The sequence below is a fragment of the Saccopteryx leptura genome, chromosome 3 (assembly GCF_036850995.1).
Source record: "Saccopteryx leptura isolate mSacLep1 chromosome 3, mSacLep1_pri_phased_curated, whole genome shotgun sequence".
Taxonomy (NCBI): domain Eukaryota; kingdom Metazoa; phylum Chordata; class Mammalia; order Chiroptera; family Emballonuridae; genus Saccopteryx; species Saccopteryx leptura.
The window spans coordinates 34,798,048-34,819,834 of NC_089505.1; the positions used below are offsets into that span (position 1 = coordinate 34,798,048).

Sequence of the window (21,787 nt, forward strand, 5' to 3'; positions counted from 1 at the left end):
AGCCATTTTAACCGATATCCTGGTCGGTGCGCAGTTAGTGGGCGAGAGATTTCTTCCTAAGCCCCGGGAGTGGGTGCCCGTGTTACCCCACAGACAAGCAGAGTCAGAGGCCTTTCTGTGGGCCGAAAGCAGAATCTCTGGGCAGCCCCAGCACCCTGGGAAAGCCGCGCACGGGAGGGAGCGAGAACTAATTCCAATGGTGGAAATTTTCCGTGCTGGTGGGGGTTTCACTCAGAGGGAAACGCGGCCGGCCTCACATCCTGGTCTGCGCACGCAGATAGTGAGTGAGAGATTCCTCCGAGTACCTCGGCAGTGCACGCCCGTGTTATTGCACAGAGGGGCAGAGTCAGGGGCCTTTGTGTGGGCCAAAGCAGAATCTCAGGCCACCCCAGCGCCTTGCAAAAGCTGCGCACGGGGATGGAGCGAGAGCCAATTCCAACGCTGCAACTTTTCCATGCGGTTGGGGGTTTCACTCAGAGTGTGAGACTGCTGGCCGGATATCCTGGTCTGCGCATGCAGATACTGAGCGAGAGTTTCCTCCAAGCGCCCCAGAAGTGGGCGCCCACCTGTGTTACCAGACAGAGTGGCAGAGCCAGAGGTCTTTGAGTGGGCAGAAAGCCCGCCTGATTATGCTAGCAGCTCTGACTGACTGAGCCTTACCCAGAGCCCTGTGCTGAGTGGAAATAGAGTGGGGAGTTGCCAGCTCTTTGAGCCTCTTACTATCCAGGCAGAGGCAGCAGCAACCCCATAGCTGGATTATCAGGCTACTAATTGAGGAAGGAAAGACTAGGAGAAAGGCTCCAGGAACACGGACTCTCTCACTGTCGGAGCCTATAAATGCTAATGAGCCTCGACTGCCAATGAGACTAAAGCACAATACATGACATTGCCATAGAGACTTATCAACTGCAAACCTCTACCTGAGCGTGCCAAAGGGGCAGAACCCGGGGTACAGAGTCACCGACCAGGAAGAGGGAGAGAAAAGAAAAAGCAAGAAGGTAACCTCTCAAAATCAAGAATAATCTGCAGACTTTATAACCTATCCCATTTTATTATATTTGTTCTTCTGTTTCTCTTATCTTCATTCTTGATACTTTTTTTCCTCCTCCAATTTGGCCGATTAACTCTATGCCGGTCTTACTCTCTCCTCTCCTTGAACTACACTACCCATAAGTGTTACATCTCCCATTATCTTTTCTCTCCTCTTCCTTTCTCTCTATGAGGGTTGTACTCCAAAACCCTTAACTCTCTCTCTCTCTCTCCTTTCTTTTTTCTTCTTTTAGTGGTTCCCTCTTTTTTTTCTCTCTTTCTTTTCTCCCTCTATATTAGTTTCTTCCTTTCTCATTTACATCTCCTCTCATTCAAACCTCAATTACAAACAAATTATCTTATCTGGGACTCAAACTTATGTTTGTGGCATTTTGGGGGGTTTTTACTTCACCTTTTTAACTCACTAGCAGTGCTCCCATCCCTGGCTCTCCATTTTATCTAGTTCTTGTTCCACTAAATACAATAGTAATTTTTTAATTTGTCCCCCCATTTTTCCGTTTTCCTCTTATTCCTCTCATCACAACTCTTAGACAACCAACACCTAAAAGCAAATCATTTTATTCTTGACCCAAATTTTTTCCTTATTTGCTTTCTGTGGATCCATACCCCCTTTTTTTTTCTTTTTCTTTTTTTTTTCTTTTTTTTGCCCCTTTATTACTTTTCCTCAATTCAGGCCCTCCATCACAGGCATTGTTTGTTATAATTCACAGTTCACCACAAGATTTTCTCAAGAAAGAGGGGAGAGGAGAGGAGAGGAAAAAAGGAAGGGGTGAATAATTTCCTTTTTTTAAAATTTTTATTTTATTTTATTTTTCTTTATTTCATTATTAATTTTTTTAAAAAAAATAACTTTTCGATTTTTTTATTTTTTTATTTTTTTAACTTTTTATTCTTTATTAAATCTCATTAATACTATCAACAAAACCACCCTCAGATGCCATTAAGGAAGAGAAAATCGAATATCATGGATACAAAAGAAAGAGAGTTAACACAGCTAGATGAGGAAAAATCTATGGAGAAAAAATTTAATATATTGGAAACCTTGGAGCTAAATGACAGAGAATTCAAGATATAAATCCTAAAAATCCTCCTGAGATATACAAGAAAACACAGAAAGGCAATTTAGGGAGCTCAGAAAACAACTCAATGAACACAAAGAATATATGTCCAAGGAAATTGAAACTATAAAAACAAATCAAACAGAGATGAAAAACTCAATTCACGAGCTGAAAAACGAAGTAACAAGCTTAGCTAATAGAACAGGTCAGATAGAAGAGAGGATTAGTAAAATAGAAGACAAGCAACTTGAGGCACAACAGAGAGAAGAAGAAAGAGACTCAAAAATTTAAAAAAATGAGGTAGTCCTACAAGAATTATCTGACTCCATCAAAAAGAATAACATAAGAATAATAGGTATATCAGAGGGTGAAGAGAGAGAAAATGGAATGGAGAACATACTCAAACAAATAATAGATGAGAACTTCCCAAGCCTGTGGAAAGAACTAAAGCCTCAAGTTCAAGAAGCAAACAGAACTCTGAGTTTTCTTAACCCCAACAAACCTACTCCAAGGCATATCATAATGAAATTGACACAAACCAACAGCAAAGAAAAAATTCTCAAGGCAGCCAGGGAAAAGAAGAATACAACATATAAAGGAAGGCCCATTAGATTATCATCAGATTTCTCAGCAGAAACTCTACAAGCTAGAAGAGAGTGGACCCCAATATTTAAAGTCCTGAAAGAGAGGAACTTTCAGCCACGAATACTATACCCATCAAAGCTATCCTTCAAATATGAAGGAGAAATAAAAACATTCACAGATACAGAAAAGATGAGGGAATTTATCATCAGAAAACCCCCACTCCAGGAATTACTAAAGGGGGTTCTCCAATCAGATACAAAGAACAACAACAACAAAAAAAACAGAGCCACAAGTAAAAGCTCCAAGAAGAACACAATAAAACCAAATTTAAACTGTGACAACAACAAAAAGAAAGAGGGGGAGAAGATGGAGATTAACAGTAGCAAAGGACGATGGAGTGCAAAAGTACTCACAAAATAGTTCACTATAATGAACAGGGTAGGGACCCTTTTCATTACTCAAAGGTAACCACCATTGAAAAAACCACCACAGAAGCACATGAGATAAAAAAGATAGCAACAGAGGAAAGATGTATGGAATACAACCAAATAAAAACAAAAGATAGAAAAACGAAAGAGAAGGATCAAACAAGACACAAAACTAACAGAAAGCAAGATATAAAATGGCAATAGGGAACTCACAAGTATCAATAATTACACTAAATGTAAACAGATTAAACTCACCAATAAAAAGGCACAGAGTAGCAGAATGGATTAAAAAAGAAACTCCAACTGTATGCTGCCTACAGGAAATTCATCTAAGTAACAAGGATAAAATCAAATTCAAAGTGAAAGGCTGGAAAACAATACTCCAAGCAAATAACATCCAAAAAAAGCAGGTGTAGCAATACTCATATCGGATAATGCTGACTACAAGACAGGAAAAGTACTCAGAGACAAAAATGGCCATTTCATAATGGCTAAGGGGACACTGAATCAAGAAGACATAACAATTCTTAATATATATGCACCAAACCAAGGAGCACCAAAATATATAAGACAGCTACTTATTGATCTTAAAACAAAAACTGACAAAAATACAATCATACTTGGAGACCTCAATACACCCCTGACGGCTCTAGATCGGTCATCCAAACAGAGAATCAACAAAGACATAGTGGCCTTAAACAAAACACTAGAGCACCTGGATATGATAGACATCTACAGGACATTTCATCCCAAAGTGACTGAGTATACATTTTTCTCCAGTGTACATGGATCATTCTCAAGAATTGACCATATGTTGGGCCACAAAAACAACATCAACAAATTCAGAAAAATTGAAGTTGTACCAAGCATATTTTCTGATCATAAAGCCTTGAAACTAGAATTCAACTGCAAAAAAGAGGAAAAAAATCCCACAAAAATGTGGAAACTAAACAACATACTTTTAAAAAATGAATGGGTCAAAGAAGAAATAAGTGCAGAGATCAAAAGATATATACAGACCAATGAAAATGACAATACGACATATCAGAATCTATGGGATGCAGCAAAAGCAGTGATAAGAGGGAAGTTCATATCACTTCAGGCATATATGAACAAACAAGAGAGAGCCCAAGTGAACCACTTAACTTCCCACCTTAAGGAACTAGAAAAAGAAGAACAAAGACAACCCAAAACCAGCCGAAGAAAGGAGATAATAAAAATCAGAGCAGAAATAAATGAATTAGAGAACAGAAAATCTATAGAAAAAATTAATAGAACAAGGAGCTGGTTCTTTGAAAAGATCAGCAAAATTGACAAACCCTTGGCAAGACTTACCAAAGAAAAAAGAGAAAGAACTCATATAAACAAAATCCAAAATGAAAGAGGAGAAATCACCACGGACACCGTAGATATACAAAGAATTATTGTAGAATACTATGAAAAACTTTATGTCACTAAATTCAACAACCTAGAAGAAATGGATAAATTCCTAGAACAATACAACCTTCCTAGACTGAGTCAAGAAGAAGCAGAAAGCCTAAACAGACCTATCAGTAGAGAAGAAATAGAAAAAACCATTAAAAACCTCCCCAAAAATAAAAGTCCAGGCCCTGACGGCTATACCAGTGAATTTTATCAAACATTCAAAGAAGACTTGGTTCCTATTCTACTGAAAGTCTTCCAAAAAATTGAAGAAGAAGCAATACTTCCAAACACATTTTATGAGGCCAACATAACCCTCATACCAAAACCAGGCAAGGATGGCACAAAAAAAGAACACTACAGACCAATATCTCTAATGAATACAGATGCTAAAATACTAAACAAAATACTAGCAAATCGAATACAACAACATATTAAAAAAATAATACATTGGCCCTGGCCGGTTGGCTCAGCGGTAGAGTGTCGGCCTAGCGTGCGGAGGACCCAGGTTCGATTTCCGGCCAGGGCACACAGGAGAAGCGCCCATTTGCTTCTCCACCACTCCGCCGCGCTTTCCTCTCTGTCTCTCTCTTCCCCTCCCGCAGCCAAGGCTCCATTGGAGCAAAGATGGCCCGGGCGCTGGGGATGGCTCTGTGGCCTCTGCCTCAGGCGCTAGAGTGGCTCTGGTCACAACATGGCAATGCCCAGGATGGGCAGAGCTTCGCCCCCTGGTGGGCAGAGCGTCGCCCCTGGTGGGCGTGCCGGGTGGATCTCGGTCAGGCGCATGCGGGAGTCTGTCTGACTGTCTCTCCCTGTTTCCAGCTTCAGAAAAATGAAAGAAAAAAAAAAAAGAAAAAAAAAATAATACATCATGATCCAGTGGGATTCATCCCAGAATCTCAAGGATGGTTCAACATACGTAAAACGGTTAACGTAATACACCATATCAACAAAACAAAGAACAAAAACCACATGATCTTATCAATAGATGCAGAAAAGGCTTTCGATAAAATACAACACAATTTTATGTTTAAGACTCTCAACAAAATGGGTATAGAAGGAAAATATCTCAACATGATAAAGGCCATATATGATAAACCATCAGCTAACATCATATTAAATGGCACAAAACTGTGCCATTAATGGCTTATCCCCTTAAATCAGGAACAAGACAGGGTTGTCCACTCTCTCCACTCTTATTTAATGTGGTACTAGAGGTTCTAGCCAGAGCAATCAGACAAGACAAAGAAATAAAAGGCATCCATATCGGAAAAGAAGAAGTAAAGGTATCACTTTTTGCAGATGATATGATCCTATACATCGAAAACCCCAAAGAATCCACAAAAAGACTACTAGAAACAATAAGCCAATACAGTAAGGTCGCAGGATACAAAATTAACATACAGAAGTCAATAGCCTTTCTATATGCGAACAATGAAACAATTGAGAACAAACTCAAAAGAATAATCCCCTTCACGATTGCAACAAAAAAAAATAAAATACTTAGGAATAAACATAACAAAGAATGTAAAGGACTTATATAATGAAAACTATAAACCATTGTTAAGGGAAATCGAAAAAGATATAATGAGATGGAAGAATATACCTTGTTCTTGGCTAGGAAGAATAAATATAATCAAGATGGCTATATTACCCAAAGCAATATACAAATTTAATGCAATTCCCATCAAACTTCCAATGACGTTTTTTAAAGAAATAGAGCAAAAAACCATCAGATTTATATGGAACTATAAAAAACCCCGAATAGCCAAAGCAATCCTAAAGAAAAAGAATGAAGCTGGAGGCATTACAATACCTGACTTCAAACTATATTATAGGGCCATGATAATCAAAACAGCATGGTATTGGCAGAAAAATAGACACTCAGACCAATGGAACAGAATAGAAAGTCCAGAAATAAAACCACATATATATAGTCAAATAATTTTTGATAAAGGGGCCAACAACACACAATGGAGAAAAGAAAGCCTCTTCAATAAATGGTGCTGGGAAAACTGGAAAGCCACATGCAAAAGAATGAAACTGGACTACAGTCTCTCCCCCTGTACAAAAATTAACTCAAAATGGATCAAAGATCTAAACATAAGACCTGAAACAATTAAGTACATAGAAGAAGACATAGGTACTCAACTCATGGACCTGGGTTTTAAAGAGCATTTTATGAATTTGACTCCACAGGCAAGAGAAGTGAAGGCAAAAATTAATGAATGGGACTACATCAGACTAAGAAGTTTTTGCTCAGCAAGAGAAACTGATAGCAAAATAAACAGAAAGCCAACTAAATGGGAAATGATATTTTCAAACAACAGCTCAGATAAGGGCCTAATATCCAAAATATACAAAGAACTCATAAAACTCAACAACAAACAAACAACCAATCCAATAAAAAAATGGGAAGAGGACATGAACAGACACTTCTCCCAGGAAGAAATCCAAATGGCCAACAGATATATGAAAAGATGCTCATCTTCTTTAGCTATTAGAGAAATGCAAATCAAAACGGCAATGAGATACCACCTCACACCTGTTCGATTAGGCATTATTAGCAAGACAGGTAATAGCAAATGTTGGAGAGGCTGTGGAGAAAAAGGAACCCTCATACACTGTTGGTGGGAATGTAAAGTAGTACAACCATTATGGAAGAAAGTATGGTGGTTCCTCAAAAAACTGAAAATGGAACTACCTTATGACCCAGCAATCCCTCTACTGGGTATATACCCCAAAAACTCAGAAACATTGATACGTAAAGACACATGCAGCCCCATGTTTATTGCAGCATTGTTCACAGTGGCCAGGACATGGAAACAACCAATAATCCCGTCAATTGGATGACTGGATAAAGAAGATGTGGCACATATACACTATGGAATACTACTCAGCCATAAGAAATGATGACATCGGAACATTTACAGAAAAATGGTGGGATCTTGATAACATGATACGAAGCGAAATAAGTAAATCAGAAAAAAACCAGGAACTGCATTATTCCATACGTAGGTGGGACATAAAAGTGAAACTAAGAGCCATTGATAAGAGTGTGGTGGTTACGGGAGGGAGGGGGGAATGGCAGAGGGAAAGGGGGAGGGGGAGGGGCACAAAGAAAACAAGATAGAAGGTGACAGAGGACAATCTGACTTTGGGTGATGGGTATGCAACATAATTGAACGACAAGATAACCTGGACTTGTTATCTTTGAATATATGTATCCTGATTTATTGATGTCACTCCATTAAAAAAATAAAATTATTAAATAAAAAAAAAAGATAAATCCTTAAGTCTCTGGACAACATGTTATAACAATCCAAAAGAAACAAACTAGATCTACTATTAGACACCTACATATGGTTTTGATGAGATGGGTATAGAATAAAAGATCATGTTTGGGGTTCCCAATATTATAAAACCTTTTTCATGTTTTTTCAGAGCACAAACTTTCAAAGTTTGTATTTGTGTGTGTGTGGGGGGGAAGGTATATTCAAATTTGTTTTTTCAAGAGACACATGTGTCACAGTACTTTCAACAAGGATCCTCTTCATGAAAAGCATGGAAGTCCCTTCCCAATGTGAATTTGGAAGCCCTCTGCTAATTTACAATTCCAAAGTATTAGCATTATTCCTTTGTGTTAAACTTTGGTCATTAGTTCACTTTTTAAAGCTACTAAAGATGAACATAATATTTTTAACCTTGGACAAATGAACTATTTTTATTTCTAATTGGGTAAATGAAAAAACTAGAAAAACAGGAAGATGACATGCAGACATTTTGATTTTCATTAAGTATGTGTGGCTGGTTTTAACCATTCCCTGCTTTTCCCCCAAAAGATGCTCTCAGGATTTCTATTCTTTGAAAGGAAATGGTGTCTCTGGACTATACTACCTGACCTGGAGTGAAAACTGAACTGTTTAGGTTCTTTCTGATGACACAGTTAATCTTTACATAATGGTAGCCTTTGAACATATGATAAGGAAATTAACTAGAGTCAACCCTGTACAGCTTAAGGTATGGTCCATAGATCCCTGGGAGTCAGTCCTCAAGGTCAAAATTCTTTGCACAACAAGATTTAGTCATTATTTGCATTTTTTTTATTGTATTGACATTTATATCAACAGTACAAAAGTAATGGTGGGTAACAGTGATGATGTTTAGCATTAATAAATATGATGAGTCCTTTCACTCTTTGCCACATACTGACAGAAGAAAATAAAAGGTGAGTTGTACAGAAGAAGATCCCTGATGAAGAATAAATAATAATCAATATAAACAGAAATATGTTTGATTTGAGAAAAAACACTTATACAAGGAAGGGCAAAAGTAGGTATACAATTGTGAGTATGTAAATCACAAAGTTTGTTCTCATATTATTATTTATTAATTATTGCCCTGATCAGTTGGCTTAGTGGTAGAACATCAGCGTGGCGTGTGGAAGTCCCGGGTTTGATTCCCAGACAGGGTACACAGGAGAAAGTGTCCATCTGCTTCTCCACCCTCCCCCCTCTCCTTCCTCTCTATCTCTCTCTTCCCCTCCCACAGCCAAGGCTCCATTGGAGCAAAGTTGCCCAGGGTGCTGAGCACAGCTCCATGGCCTCTGCCTCCATGGCCTCAGCCTCAGGCACTGGAATAGCTCCAGATGCAACAGAGCAACGCCCCAGATGGGCAGAGCATCACCCCCTGGTGGGCATGCTGGATGATTGCAGGTTGGGCACATGTGGTATCTGACTGCCTCCGTGCTTCTAACTTAGGAAAAATACAAAAAAAAAATTATTATATTATTTTCCATATGGACAACTGGAACCTACTTTAGCCCCTCCCAGTTCAATTTGAGTTGCACACTGAAGTAGCCATTTTTTTCATAAAATATCCTTTTTACCCCAGAGTTGAACAAAGTATAAATTTTTTAGTGTTAAAAATGTCTGACATAATAGACATTTTGTCAAAAGGAATGAAGTAAATGTCATGTGAAGAAAATTTGTTGCCAATGATTACATTTGAACTTGCAAATGAAAATAAAAGTTCTGGAAAACCATTTTAATATTAACAGCTTTGAATATTTAAAGATTTTTCTGATGCAATCAGTGGTGATATTGCAAATGTGATTTAAAATTATTTTTAATAGAATTTGTCAACTTTGGGAAGATATGCATAAATCAACAAATTAATATTTTTCAAATTAACAGCGATTGAAGTTATCAATCACACCTAGTAAAACTCTTTCCAAGTGCAAAAAGACTAGTGGATTTTAATATAACAGAAAAAAAGGAAAAATTGGCCCAGTTTCAGGTACCATATTGCAGTAAATATCTAAAAAACTACCACTTATTGAGTTTTTATGTAGAGTAAAAAAAAAAAGACAAACAGATATCTCCCTTTTCCAGCAACATGTCTGCATGTGTTTTTGTATATTTCTTTACATACTTTCATCAAAACAACATGTCATAGTAATTTGTAAAGGAAGAAATAAGAATCTAGTTGTTTTATATTAACCTAAACATTAAAGTGGCTTGATAGTATAAAAATAATATCATTATTCTCACTATTTTATTTGTTTTGTAATATAAAATTATTTTTCTTGAAATTGTTAAGTTTTTCAACATGTAATTATTTTATTACTCTTCTTTTAAATTAATTAATAAGTAAACATTTTTAGATTTCCTAATTTAAATTTCTCATACAATAAATCAGTATAATCAGCTTGCTGTTTAATAGTATAAAAGAGTCTTAACACAAAAAGCTTGAGGACCACTAAACTAAAAATAATAACCAACCTTTATGGAGTGCTTACTATGTGCAATATATTTTTATAACATATTTCATATATAATAAAATTATTTTAAAAATAGTTTATTGATCCCTAATAAATACATATCCAAAAATGAGGGATTGTTAGATAAAAATGTTTTTATATATTGAAAATATAAATAAAACACAAAGTATTGCTATAATTTTCATTCTGTTGCGTGTTTAAATCACTTCTCACTTTGAGCTACTAACATAACTATTAGCTAATTATAGTACCTTCTGTTTCTTCTCATCTCTGTGACTGACTTCCTGTCTGACCTTGAATGAATTCTTCAATCTCTCTGCAGTGACATAGTATGCCAACTATGATCTCTTAGGGTCTACTTAAATAAACTTTTAGAATGTTTTGCTTTCATTAGGCAAAAGGGCTGTCATATGTACTACAAACATCATTTTTGAGTTTTGTGATCAAATAATAAAGAGGAAAGAAGAAAAGAGATAATATTTACTGATTAGATGCCAAGTGTTTTCACATATATTGTCTCACTTAATTGAATTTCAAAAATTTTAATAGTAAATTTAAATTCTGTTAACGCTTTGAGTAGTACAAACGTTCATGTATGTCCTTGTGCCTCCTGACCATCCAGAGTATGATCGTACATGTACGTCTTTAATCTTTGAGCTGGAGCAGTAAAAGCTGGAGCAGTAAATGTTATGTTCTTCTTGTTTCCATAATTAGTTATCAAACAAACATGATTTTAAGTTAATAAAACTGTAACTGGAACTAATGTCATTTTTTGAAAAATAACTCACTCCCAGAGGTCAACGAGAATAAAAAAAACTCATAACTCAATGGGTTTTAACTCAGGTTTTGCTTTACTAAAAAAAAAAGTGGTAATACCTATGAGTCCAATTCTTTCCATCACCCATCTATACCTTTTTTACTATTCAAGGTTATTCCCACAGCAGAGAAATGTATACTGAATTTCAAGGTATAAAAAGGTGTATGGTGATGAGTACTTTTCATGGATGAGCTATAAAGTTCAGAGTATTAAAATACGAATATACATATTCCAATTAATATGGAATTATTACATTTTTGTTTTTAATTATATGAGCAAATTCTTTTCTAACTACTCTTAGCTAAATTTGGCATACAATGGTATTGGAGAAAAAAATGCCGCTTATGCCAGAGAGTTACTTGGCACCAAGACCGTTTTTAGACTTAATTCATTTTCCTTGAGGCATTTTGAATATTTTTGCATATACTGAGGCCCTCATAGATGCTGCATGCTTTATAGTCATTATTTTATGTACTGCTCACAACAAGAGATAAAGTAGGTACCTAAAATGACAACTGCACTACTTCATGTTCAGCCTCATTCAGTAACCGAAAAAGGCAGAGCAGACTATGGTAGCAATACAGGCTTTCAAAGACTTTATTTGGCATATTCAGGATGATGTTCTAACTGAGCTACCTGGCTAGAGAAAGACAAGCACCATATGATTTCACTTATATGTGTAATCGAATGAACAAAATAAACTTAATGGAGTGGAGACAGACTCATGGATACAGAGAATAGACTGCCAACCATCAGAGGGCAGGCAGTGGGGGCATGGAAGAGAAGGGTAAGATTAAGTAAAAGAGAAAAAAGGGAGATCTATGGGCAGAGACAACAGTATGGTGATTGCCAGAGGGGGGAGGGGGAGGGAGAGAGGTAGAGGAGGGTAAAGGGGAGAATAAATGGTGATGGACAAAGATAAAATGAATAAAATATATTAGAAAAAAGAAAAACTATATTTGATATGGCAAACTCTACTAACCCTATTTCCACTTTAGAATAGGATCTTATATGTTACCAGCAACTTAAAAGGGATTTCACCTTAAATTTTTAATAGAACAGCTACCAAACTTAAAAATATAAGAATCCCATTTATAATTTATTCTTCAGTCCATAATAATTTATCAAAGCAATGAGGCTTTTTTTTGGCAAGTTCAATTTTTAGATTCCTTTATTCTAGATATTTTTTACAAAACTGAAAATATAGCAATTTTTAAAAAATCAAATAAAAATATACTAACTATACTAATTAGGTACTTTGAGTTCTAAACCATACATGGTGCATACATGCAAACATACATACATTCTAATAGATGCTTAAATAAACTTTTTTTTGCTCTCATTAGGCATTATGAATAAATCCTAAAAATCTAGGACATATGCTAAATTTTCTGTCTTTACTGAGAAGTCAACTTCAACTGGAACTCTTTCAATCATTTTGTGACAGTGTAAGTGTTCTACACTTTTCAGAACGAACTTTGAGATTCATGCTGCTCTGATACTTAGGTATATCTGTTGGTTCTTGTTCTTTTCATTCAGTGGCACAGACATTGACTATGTTTTTCAAATAATTTAGTATAGAATAAATATCATATTATACATCTTTGACAAGCTAATTTCTAGCTTTAATTCCTCATGTAAGTTTATATTATTCCTCAAAACTATCTTTAAAAGGAAAGGTAATTATCAGTAGTGTTTAATAAGAAGAAAGATGTAAGTGTAGTTTTGCCTTACATATCTTCTTAAAAGTTATATTTTTTAGAATCATCTCTCTGAAAACCATATTGTATTCAGAAGAAGGATACTAAAATGAGGAAAAAAAAGAGGGAAAATAGGAGGAAAGGGAGAGGAAAAGGGAAGGAGGAAAGGAAGAAACAAAGGAAGATAGAAAGGGAGTGACAGAGAGAGAAGTTATGCAATTTCCTTTTTCTTTTTAGAAAATTTTTCTTTTTAATACTTGATTTATTCACTTTAGAAAGGAGAGAGAGAGAGAGAGAGAGAGAGGAAACAGCAACTCCCATATATGCCTGGACCAGGCAAGCCCAGGGTTTCAAACCAGCGACCACAGCATTCCAGATTGATGCTTTATCCACTGCACCACCACAGGTCAGGCAATTTTCTTCACCTAAATTTATTCTAAATAATTTAGTCAGGCCAAAATTGTATTACTTTACTCTAAAGGTTACTGCAGGACTTACAGTGATCCTTAAAGAAGTTATAAAAATCGAAACAGCATAAATAGGTTTCTGATTGTAAAAATAGGTAACATTTCAAAGTTCATTTCATAAAAGAAGTCATCAGATCAATACATCGTGTCATTTTCAACAATAGTATCTAAACTTTAGGTCTGATGTTGAAATGAACAAAAGAAAAAGAACTCCAACATACACACTTATCCACCTGAGATCAGGAATAATTTATTTTTGTTTAATGTGCACATTAGTTAAAATTTCTCTAAGAAACCTATCACATATTTCTAAAAACCCTGGAGCAAAACAAAAGGCTATGTAGAAGTTTTCTGAGTTGTTCTGAGGTCCTGATAATCTTTTAATTGTGGAATAGAATTGAGATGCCCAAAGTAAAAAACAAACAAACAGCAACAACAACAACAAAAAACATTTTACAAAGATGCATCTGAGCTTCCCAATGATAAGATATTTGGGGTGGAATATTATGGAATGCAATCAATGAAATATGCTCTATAAATGGGCCAGGAGGTAAATATAACGTAGTCTTACATTTGGACTGCTTGAAAAAATAAATATTAAGTAGTATTTCATTCATTCATTAACTCTACTCAAAACTCTCCAATACCACCCATCTCACTCAGTCTGAAAGGCAAAATCTTCACACTGACCCAGCCCCCCAACTACTTCTCTGACCTTCTTACTACATCCCAGCCTTAGATCTGTATAAGCTGGTTCCCTATGTGGAGCGTGCTTCCTCTTCCACTTCCACCTGATTCTGTGTGATCACTCCCTGACCCCATACCACCTTCAAGAGTTTGCTCAAGTATAACCTTCTCAGTGAGGTCAACTTTTATTACTCTATTTAAAATAGCAGTCAACCTCCCTCCACTCCTAAACCACTGACATTTCATATTCTGCTGTATTTGATTGTCCAGGATTCTCATTATCCACTACATTTTATACAATGTAGGTATGTAGGTATTGGTTATATTACTGATTCATTAGATTCTTCAGATTGTCTGCTCAACTAGAATATCAACTTCACAAGCACAGAGAGGTTTTTGGGGGAGTTTTTTTGGGGGGCTTGTCTGTTTTACTCACTGAATACATTCCTCCACTAAGCACATTTCAATACACATAGACCCATTTCCATAAATTTCCTACACAAATTCTCCTTTAACTGAGTCTTACCATTTGATTCAGCCCACAATTAGTCTTTCTGCTTGCCTGCCTGGCCGGTATATCCTGAGCCTGGCATGAGTCTTGAGTACCATGTGGCAATGAGTTCTATCTTTCTCTAACAACTACCTTGTTTTCTCATTCACAAAAACTGGCCTTCTGCCTAAATTCCTACTCAGCTACCCAGTTCAACGTTCTGACTGCATACAAATTCTAAACCTCCATCTTCTCTTTTACAAGCTAAACAACTTGAGCGTTGACAACTGGACATCCTTTGGACTCAATATTTTGGACAGCTAGCCCCCCACTAATCATTCTATGCATGTATGCTAGATTGAAGTTCGTTTTCCCAATCCTGGACCTCACTAGGTCCCAATTCTTTCTCTTCTATCATGGTCCAGAACTGTGACCCCATAATTGTAAAGCAGATTATGAAAGGAGATGTGAGACGTCATATAAAGTTCAAGTGATTTCTTTTTCTTACAGTTCACTGCCAAATCTATTTGAATGAAAAGAAGAAACAATGATTCAGTCTTGGAGGTCCAAGTAGAAATGTCTTGCTCATTAGTCATTGTCAATGAATAATCAGTATTTAAGTGTATGAATAAAAAAGTAACAATTGTCTACCAGAACTTTATATAAATGGAGACTGAGAAAATACTGCAAACTAAAATCAACCAAAAAGTAAACTTTTTTGAGACATGCTTACTGCAATATAGATGAAAAGTGTGAGAATTACAAATCCATTTACTTCAAAAATTCTTCCTATTTAACTCTCTCCTGTAAAATATAGACTTGTTCCTTCTTGCAGCAGTCATACCTGGGAATAACTCTTGAGATGCTTATTTGAGTTTTTTTTTATAATTATATCTAACGAAGGTAAACACTATAGTTATTAGTGTGACCATTATCCCATATTTCAGGAGTATGGTAACTGAAGTGAATCATGAGAAATTGGTAGAGTTTGTACATAATCCCTAGAAACTTTTGAGTTCATTACTTTGCATGAAATTCTAGATAAGAGAAGTTTTAAAAATAAGGTATGGGCCCTGGCCGGTTGGCTCAGTGGTAGAGCGTCCGCCTGGCATGCAGAAGTCCCGGGTTCAATTCCGGGCCAGGGCACACAGGAGAAGCGCCCATCTGCTTCTCCACCCCTCCCCCTCTCCTTCCTCTCTGTCTCTCTCTTCCCTCCCGCAGCTGAGGCTCCATTGGAGCAAAGATGGCCTGGGCGCTGGGGATGGCTCCTTGGCCTCTGCCCCAGGCGCTAGAGTGGCTCTGGTCGCAACAGAGCGACGCCCCGGAGGGGCAGAGCGTTGCCCCCTGGTGGGCGTGCCAGGTGGATCCTGGTCGGGCGCATGCAGGAGTCTGTCTGACTGTCTCTCCTCATTTCCAGCTTCAGAAAAATAAATTAAAAAAAAAAAAAAATAAATAAATAAAAATAAAAATAAGGTATATCAGTAATTTGTATACATTAATATATGAGAATAAAAATTATAATATGAAATCATCATTTAAAGAAATTCTACCAAATACCTACAACATAATAATCAATGTTGAATGTTCTTATTCCCAGCCATACATTCATTTGTTATGAATTATTTTTACTAAACTATTCAACCAGTATGGTGTGAACAAGGCAACACGTTATGTATGAAACAAAAGAAGATACTACAAAAAATTAATTTCAGCTTTATAGCCACAATAAATCTTTTGAAAAGTGCTCAGGTAATTTATAAAGTGCTCTCACACTGTATAGCATAGATGTTTTACAACTGTAATTAATGGTGAGGTGGAAATTCTATATTAAATTTTTAAGCATGTGTGCCAAAAATATGTGGGATTGCCTCAAACATATTTTTATCTTAAATCCCAAAAGGCATCTAAAAACACATTTATGTCTGACCTGTGGTGGCACAGTGGATAAAGCAGCAACCTGGAATGCTGAGGTCACAGGTTCAAAACCTTAGGCTTGCCTGGTTAAGGCACATACAAGAAGCAATTACTGTGAGTTGATGATGCTCCCCTCCCCTCACCCAATAATTTCTCTCTCTCTCTTCTCTTTCTCTAAAATCAATACATAAAATATTTTTAAAAACATGTTTATATACATTTAATATTTTCTTGACATTTTTAAGAATTCAGAAATTTAAAAAACAAGTTTGTACTCCAAAAACAATAGGATATAATACTAAAATATTGAACTTGGGAAAGGGCTGGAGACTGGATGAGTCCTAACTTCTTGTTGGTGAAGGCATTTTATACGAAATCATCACTGAAAAGTTGTACAGCTATTCCTTGCATGGACATATCCAGAAGCTAGGCCTTCCAACACAATCTAGTTACTTCAGAACAGCTCAGAATGCGAAGAAGAAACAGGTTTCCTTATATAATATTTTATTGAGCTCAAACTTTCCTCTTAGTCATATACTTCTGTGGATCTGAGTTCAGGCTTTAGGAAGGACACTTAGTCTCTGTTTTCCAATACTCAGAGAATACCTCTTATGGTTTCCTAATTCTTTCTTTCTCTAAAGCAACAGAATATATTTGGCATAGCCATCCTCTGAAAATATTTTCAGACTCCTAACTATTGTACTCTACCTCCTCTGAATTTACATCGATTAGTCAATGAAGCACACAAATGTATTTAATAAACACACCCATCTGCTTCTATGAGTTTTTGATAAAAGTGAGTTGGTTAACACTTCTGTCACCGTGTCATGCTATATGGTCACAATAGATTTAACTGCACTTCAGACTTGTCCTTTCTAATCCTTTCCTGGTATTCATCCCTATATGTATAAAGGAAACAACAAATCTTCAGAATAGGGCAAGTGATGTTATTTAACATCTAGACATACATATTACAACCAATCTCAGGTATTTCTCATTCTTGGTCCATACTACAGAGTCCTTTAAAGCCCCTGTATCCATTTTTACCAGCTTAGAATCCCAAATTATATTTGGACCACCTACAGTTCTGATAAGCTTGGGTTTTATGTCTTCTATCAAGCCATTACCAATACAAATGAACATAAGAAAACCTCTCTCACAATTCTAGAGACTTCTTTCCTGATTAACTTTGATTCACTGTGCAATATTCTTTGGTAACTATTTTCAATCAGTTTCAATTTACCATTTGCACATACTATTTACAAAAATATCCAGAAAAGATTGTATCTACTGCCTTATGAAAATGCAAAATCACTTTGACTATTATTCTCCTATCTCATCAATCTTAATTCTAGTTAAAGAATTTCCTTGGACTATCATTCTTTCTGAATCAATGTTATTCAGCCTACAATTCTGTGTGCTACAGAAACTACACAAAATTTAAAAACAAACAAAGTATATCTGGTTAAGTCCCTAATTCAATTCAACACTTAAAAATGACTGCTTGAGGTCAACATTCTTAATAAATTGGCACTGTACTAAAAGAGAAAACAGAACTCCTTCTAAACAAGTAGTGCTTATCCAGGAGGGTCAGTGCTATATGATCAAACAGAAAAAAAGATGCTGGTAGCCAAGGAAACACTTCTATCAAACTCATATTCAATGATCTTGATTCAATGAGAGCTTGATTTAGCACAACATCGAAAACAGGTCTCAGATAGATAAATAAATAAATAAATAGAAATAATATTGGTACCATAAAAAAAGGTTTTTTTTAGCATAACCAGAACTATGTCATTTCAGTTGTTATAAATTAGGTTATTATCAGTTGCATCAACTTAAGTCACACCTCTTCCAAGCCTCAGGTTTTCAAATTGTTTAATTAGAATAATATTAGCTGAAGGTTAAATAAAATCATGTATGTGAGTCCTTTTTAAATTATAAAGCACTATACAAATTTAAGGTATTATAAAATAGATTTGTATACTTTTAATATTAGCAGGTCTCAACCAAATGGTTGAGAACCAATCCTAAATATATGACAAAGGATCTAGAAAATACATAATAGATTCTAGCAGAATATAGCAGTCTACAGTACACTCTAGGTTATAGTTATTTTGCATAGGACTCTATAATTTATATAGTGTCCAAGTTTTCTCTCAAGAGAATGGCAGTATAAACACTTCCTTCTGCATTCACCTCAACCTGAATCTGGACCATAGAATCAGAGATGGTTTTATCTGACAACAGAAAGAGAGAGCGAGAGAGAGAGAAAGAGAGAGAGAGACAGAGACAGAGAGACAGAGAGAGAGAGAGAGGAGAGAACAGCGAACAGAAAGAGAAGTGGAAGGATTGAATAAAGAAAGGGAGGGAACGTGCGGAGGACCCGGGTTCGATTCCCGGCCAGGGCACACAGGAGAAGCGCCCATTTGCTTCTCCACCCCTCCGCCGTGCTTTCCTCTCTGTCTCTCTCTTCCCCTCCGGCAGCCAAGGCTCCATTGGAGCAAAAGATGGCCCGGGCGCTGGGGATGGCTCTGTGGCCTCTGCCCCAGGTGCTAGAGTGGCTCTGGTCGCAACATGGCGACGCCCAGGATGGGCAGAGCATCGCCCCCTGGTGGGCAGAGCGTCGCCCCCTGGTGGGCGTGCCGGGTGGATCCCGGTCGGGCGCATGCGGGAGTCTGTCTGACTGTCTCTCCCTGTTTCCAGCTTCAGAAAAATGAAAAAAAAAAAAAAAAAAAAAAAAGTAAAAAAAAAAAAAAAAAGAAAGGGAGGGAGAATGAGGAGAGGAGAGAAAATGAGAGGAAGGAAGAGAAAATGAAGGGAGGGAAGAAAAATGAGGGGAGGGGAGAAAAAAGAAGAGGAAGGGAGGAAAAAGAAAGGGAGGGACAAAACAGGAGGGGAGGGTTGGAGAGGAGAGAAAATAGAAGAAAAAGGGGAGGAGGAACATGCTAAGGAAAATTCTCAGGAACCCACTTGGCCCCCCACTCTGCATGCTTTGAGCTTCTGCCCCATTCACAACAACAGAAAGATGGGTGCTCCTTGCCTCTCTTCACTCCCAGCTGCCTAAGAGTATTAAAGTATTGTGTACTGTTAAAACATATCACATAACTAGGCAAAGTTAATATTTAAAAGTAGTATTTTTATAAATCAGCTGTCAGAGAGATTCTCAAAATCACTGTCTCATAAATTCTATTAATTAAGCCGCATTGACCTCATTTCACCTCTCAGAGAAGGAAGACCAAAAATAGAAAAAAATCATATAGTGAACTTAGGTCATTTGTATTCTCGGAATTTTTATCAGGGAGTTATTATTACAGCAAGGAGCTTAGAGTATTTTTATTCCTTTTTAATGCTAGATTATAAGAAGAAAAACTATCAGAACTTTAGACATAACTTTATTCCAGTTAACTAAAAGCAAGTAAGTATATTTCAAAAATCTGGCAGATTAAGCCTCATCAAAACTTTCAAAAGCTGCTAACCTCCAGGTTTGATACTTTTAGGGTAAATATTTGGATATCTGAGACCAAACCTTAAATATTTCTTATTTTTACTTTGATGCATGTTTTCCAAATTAGAGAAATGTTTGCTGAAATAATGTACTATAAATTGTGGTTTAAAACACTGAACATGTGCTTCTTTTAAAATTCATGATCATAAAATAACTCTTCAAAGGCTCCCCAGAGTTTCTGAAATGATATGCACATAAACATTAAGGCTCTCTGAAGAGAATAATTTGAGTTACATTAAATACAACTGTTTTTACAAAGTCCTCTGAAGTGTTTATCTGGTCATTGCGGTTTTAATTAAGATACAGATGACACAGACGCCTCGACTGTATTTTAAGCAAGGAGAAATTTTACTATAATATAATAGGGTACCTGAGCTAGGATGTGAGTAGAGAAAATACGAGGCTGGAGGCGCCATTGCCATGAAAGAAAAAAAAAAAATCCACACTCTTAAATACTTTACAAACCCTGTTCAAATAGTTACAAAGTCCCTTAAAAAGGGCGCGGGGCGCGGGCCCAGGGTGGGGGTGGGGGTGGGGTATCAGCTGCGGTCCATAAAGTTCCAAGATGAGACACAGCTTGGGAAACCTTTCTCTTCAGAGAAGGAACCTGATTTGGAGAAACTTTTTCAATTGGTTAAAAGTTTGCCTCTTGGAAAGATTTTGGAAATCAATTTGCAGGATGTGTAAGGCTAGCAAGTTCTCTCAGCAACGAATGAATAATGAACAGCACCTCATGTTCTCTTGGGGTGAGACAGGCAATTCCCTCTTCCCAACTCAGGGAGTGGAGAGTGAACTTGCATCCAGTTTAGCCCCTCTCGCCCCGAAGGCGGAGAGAGAAAGAGATCCCAGGCCAGCAACCGTCGGAAGAAGGGGCCAGGGAGGAGCCTCACGCCCGGACACAGTATGCAATCCAGCCTGTGCCTCGACTTACCTCTTTGCTGATGCGCCTGTGGCAGCTGCTGCAGCCCCTGCTCCTGGCCGCGCGCAAGGCCCCCGCTGAGCAGCAGGACCAGAAGGACCCCGGCGGCTCCTGGCATTGCGGTGGCCCCGAGCGGATCCACTTCTCAGAAGCCGGAGGAGTCGCAGCCGCCGTGTCCCCTGCCCCGGCCTTTGAGCTGAGTGAGCAGCAGCTGCTGGGGAAGAGGAGGAGACAGCCCCCACTGGCTTCGGCTCAACCGCCGACGGCGGAGGGTGGGGTGGGGGGAGAAGGAGGACACTCCCCCACCCTCCACCCCCTTCTCTCGCCCTAGCCCCACGACATCCAGGCACAGGCGTTTAAAGGGTCCTCAGTGAAAAAGGCCTTTGCTACAGCGCTCTTGTCCTCTGAGAAGAGCTCGTCCCTTGCTGGATCTGTTAACTGAAGTTTTAAGTTAAGGGAAGTAATTGATGTGGAAGCCCTTCGTGATCTGTAAAATCCCTGCTGGTGGAAAGCATGATTTGTGGGAAATTCGCACAGCTAGGAACCTGACCAAAGCGGGGAAGATGTACCCTTGAGGACGGCCTGGCAAAGCTGCGGGCTGTCACTTCGTGTCCAGGTGATTCACGTTGGGGACAATACTGACCCAGAGGCCCAGATGACATCAAAGTTACTTGAGTGCAGAAGGTGGTCCCTAGGACGCTGCAAATCAGGCCATGGGACTTACTGCTGGTGGAATGGTGGCCGGCAGCAGAGAGAAGAAACAATAAAATGGGCTCCTGCTCCACTGCCATGTTTATGACAAATAGAAAGGTTAAAATGCAGGTTTTTAGTTAAGTCACTGACAGTTATTTAAAGATGAAAAGACCTTTACACATGTTTCCATTCACACTTAAAATTTTATCCCTTCCATTCCCCATTTCTTCCCTTTAATCAGCAGACTTTTATCAGTATCTTTTTTTA

At 37.6% G+C, this 21,787-nt stretch overlaps 1 protein-coding gene across 4 annotated transcripts in view; it reads right to left on the bottom strand.

Annotated features, from left to right (window-relative positions):
- The window catches only part of LAMA2 (laminin subunit alpha 2), a 627,903-nt gene extending 606,564 nt beyond the window's left edge, over positions 1-21,339 (bottom strand). For all 4 annotated transcript variants that reach the window (XM_066373271.1, XM_066373270.1, XM_066373269.1 and 1 more), the window contains exon 1: positions 20,840-21,339. In XM_066373271.1, the coding sequence (XP_066229368.1) occupies positions 20,840-20,945 (106 nt within the window). In that variant the 5' untranslated portion in view covers positions 20,946-21,339. The remainder of the gene's footprint in view (positions 1-20,839) is intronic.
- Positions 21,340-21,787: the final 448 nt, after the last annotated feature.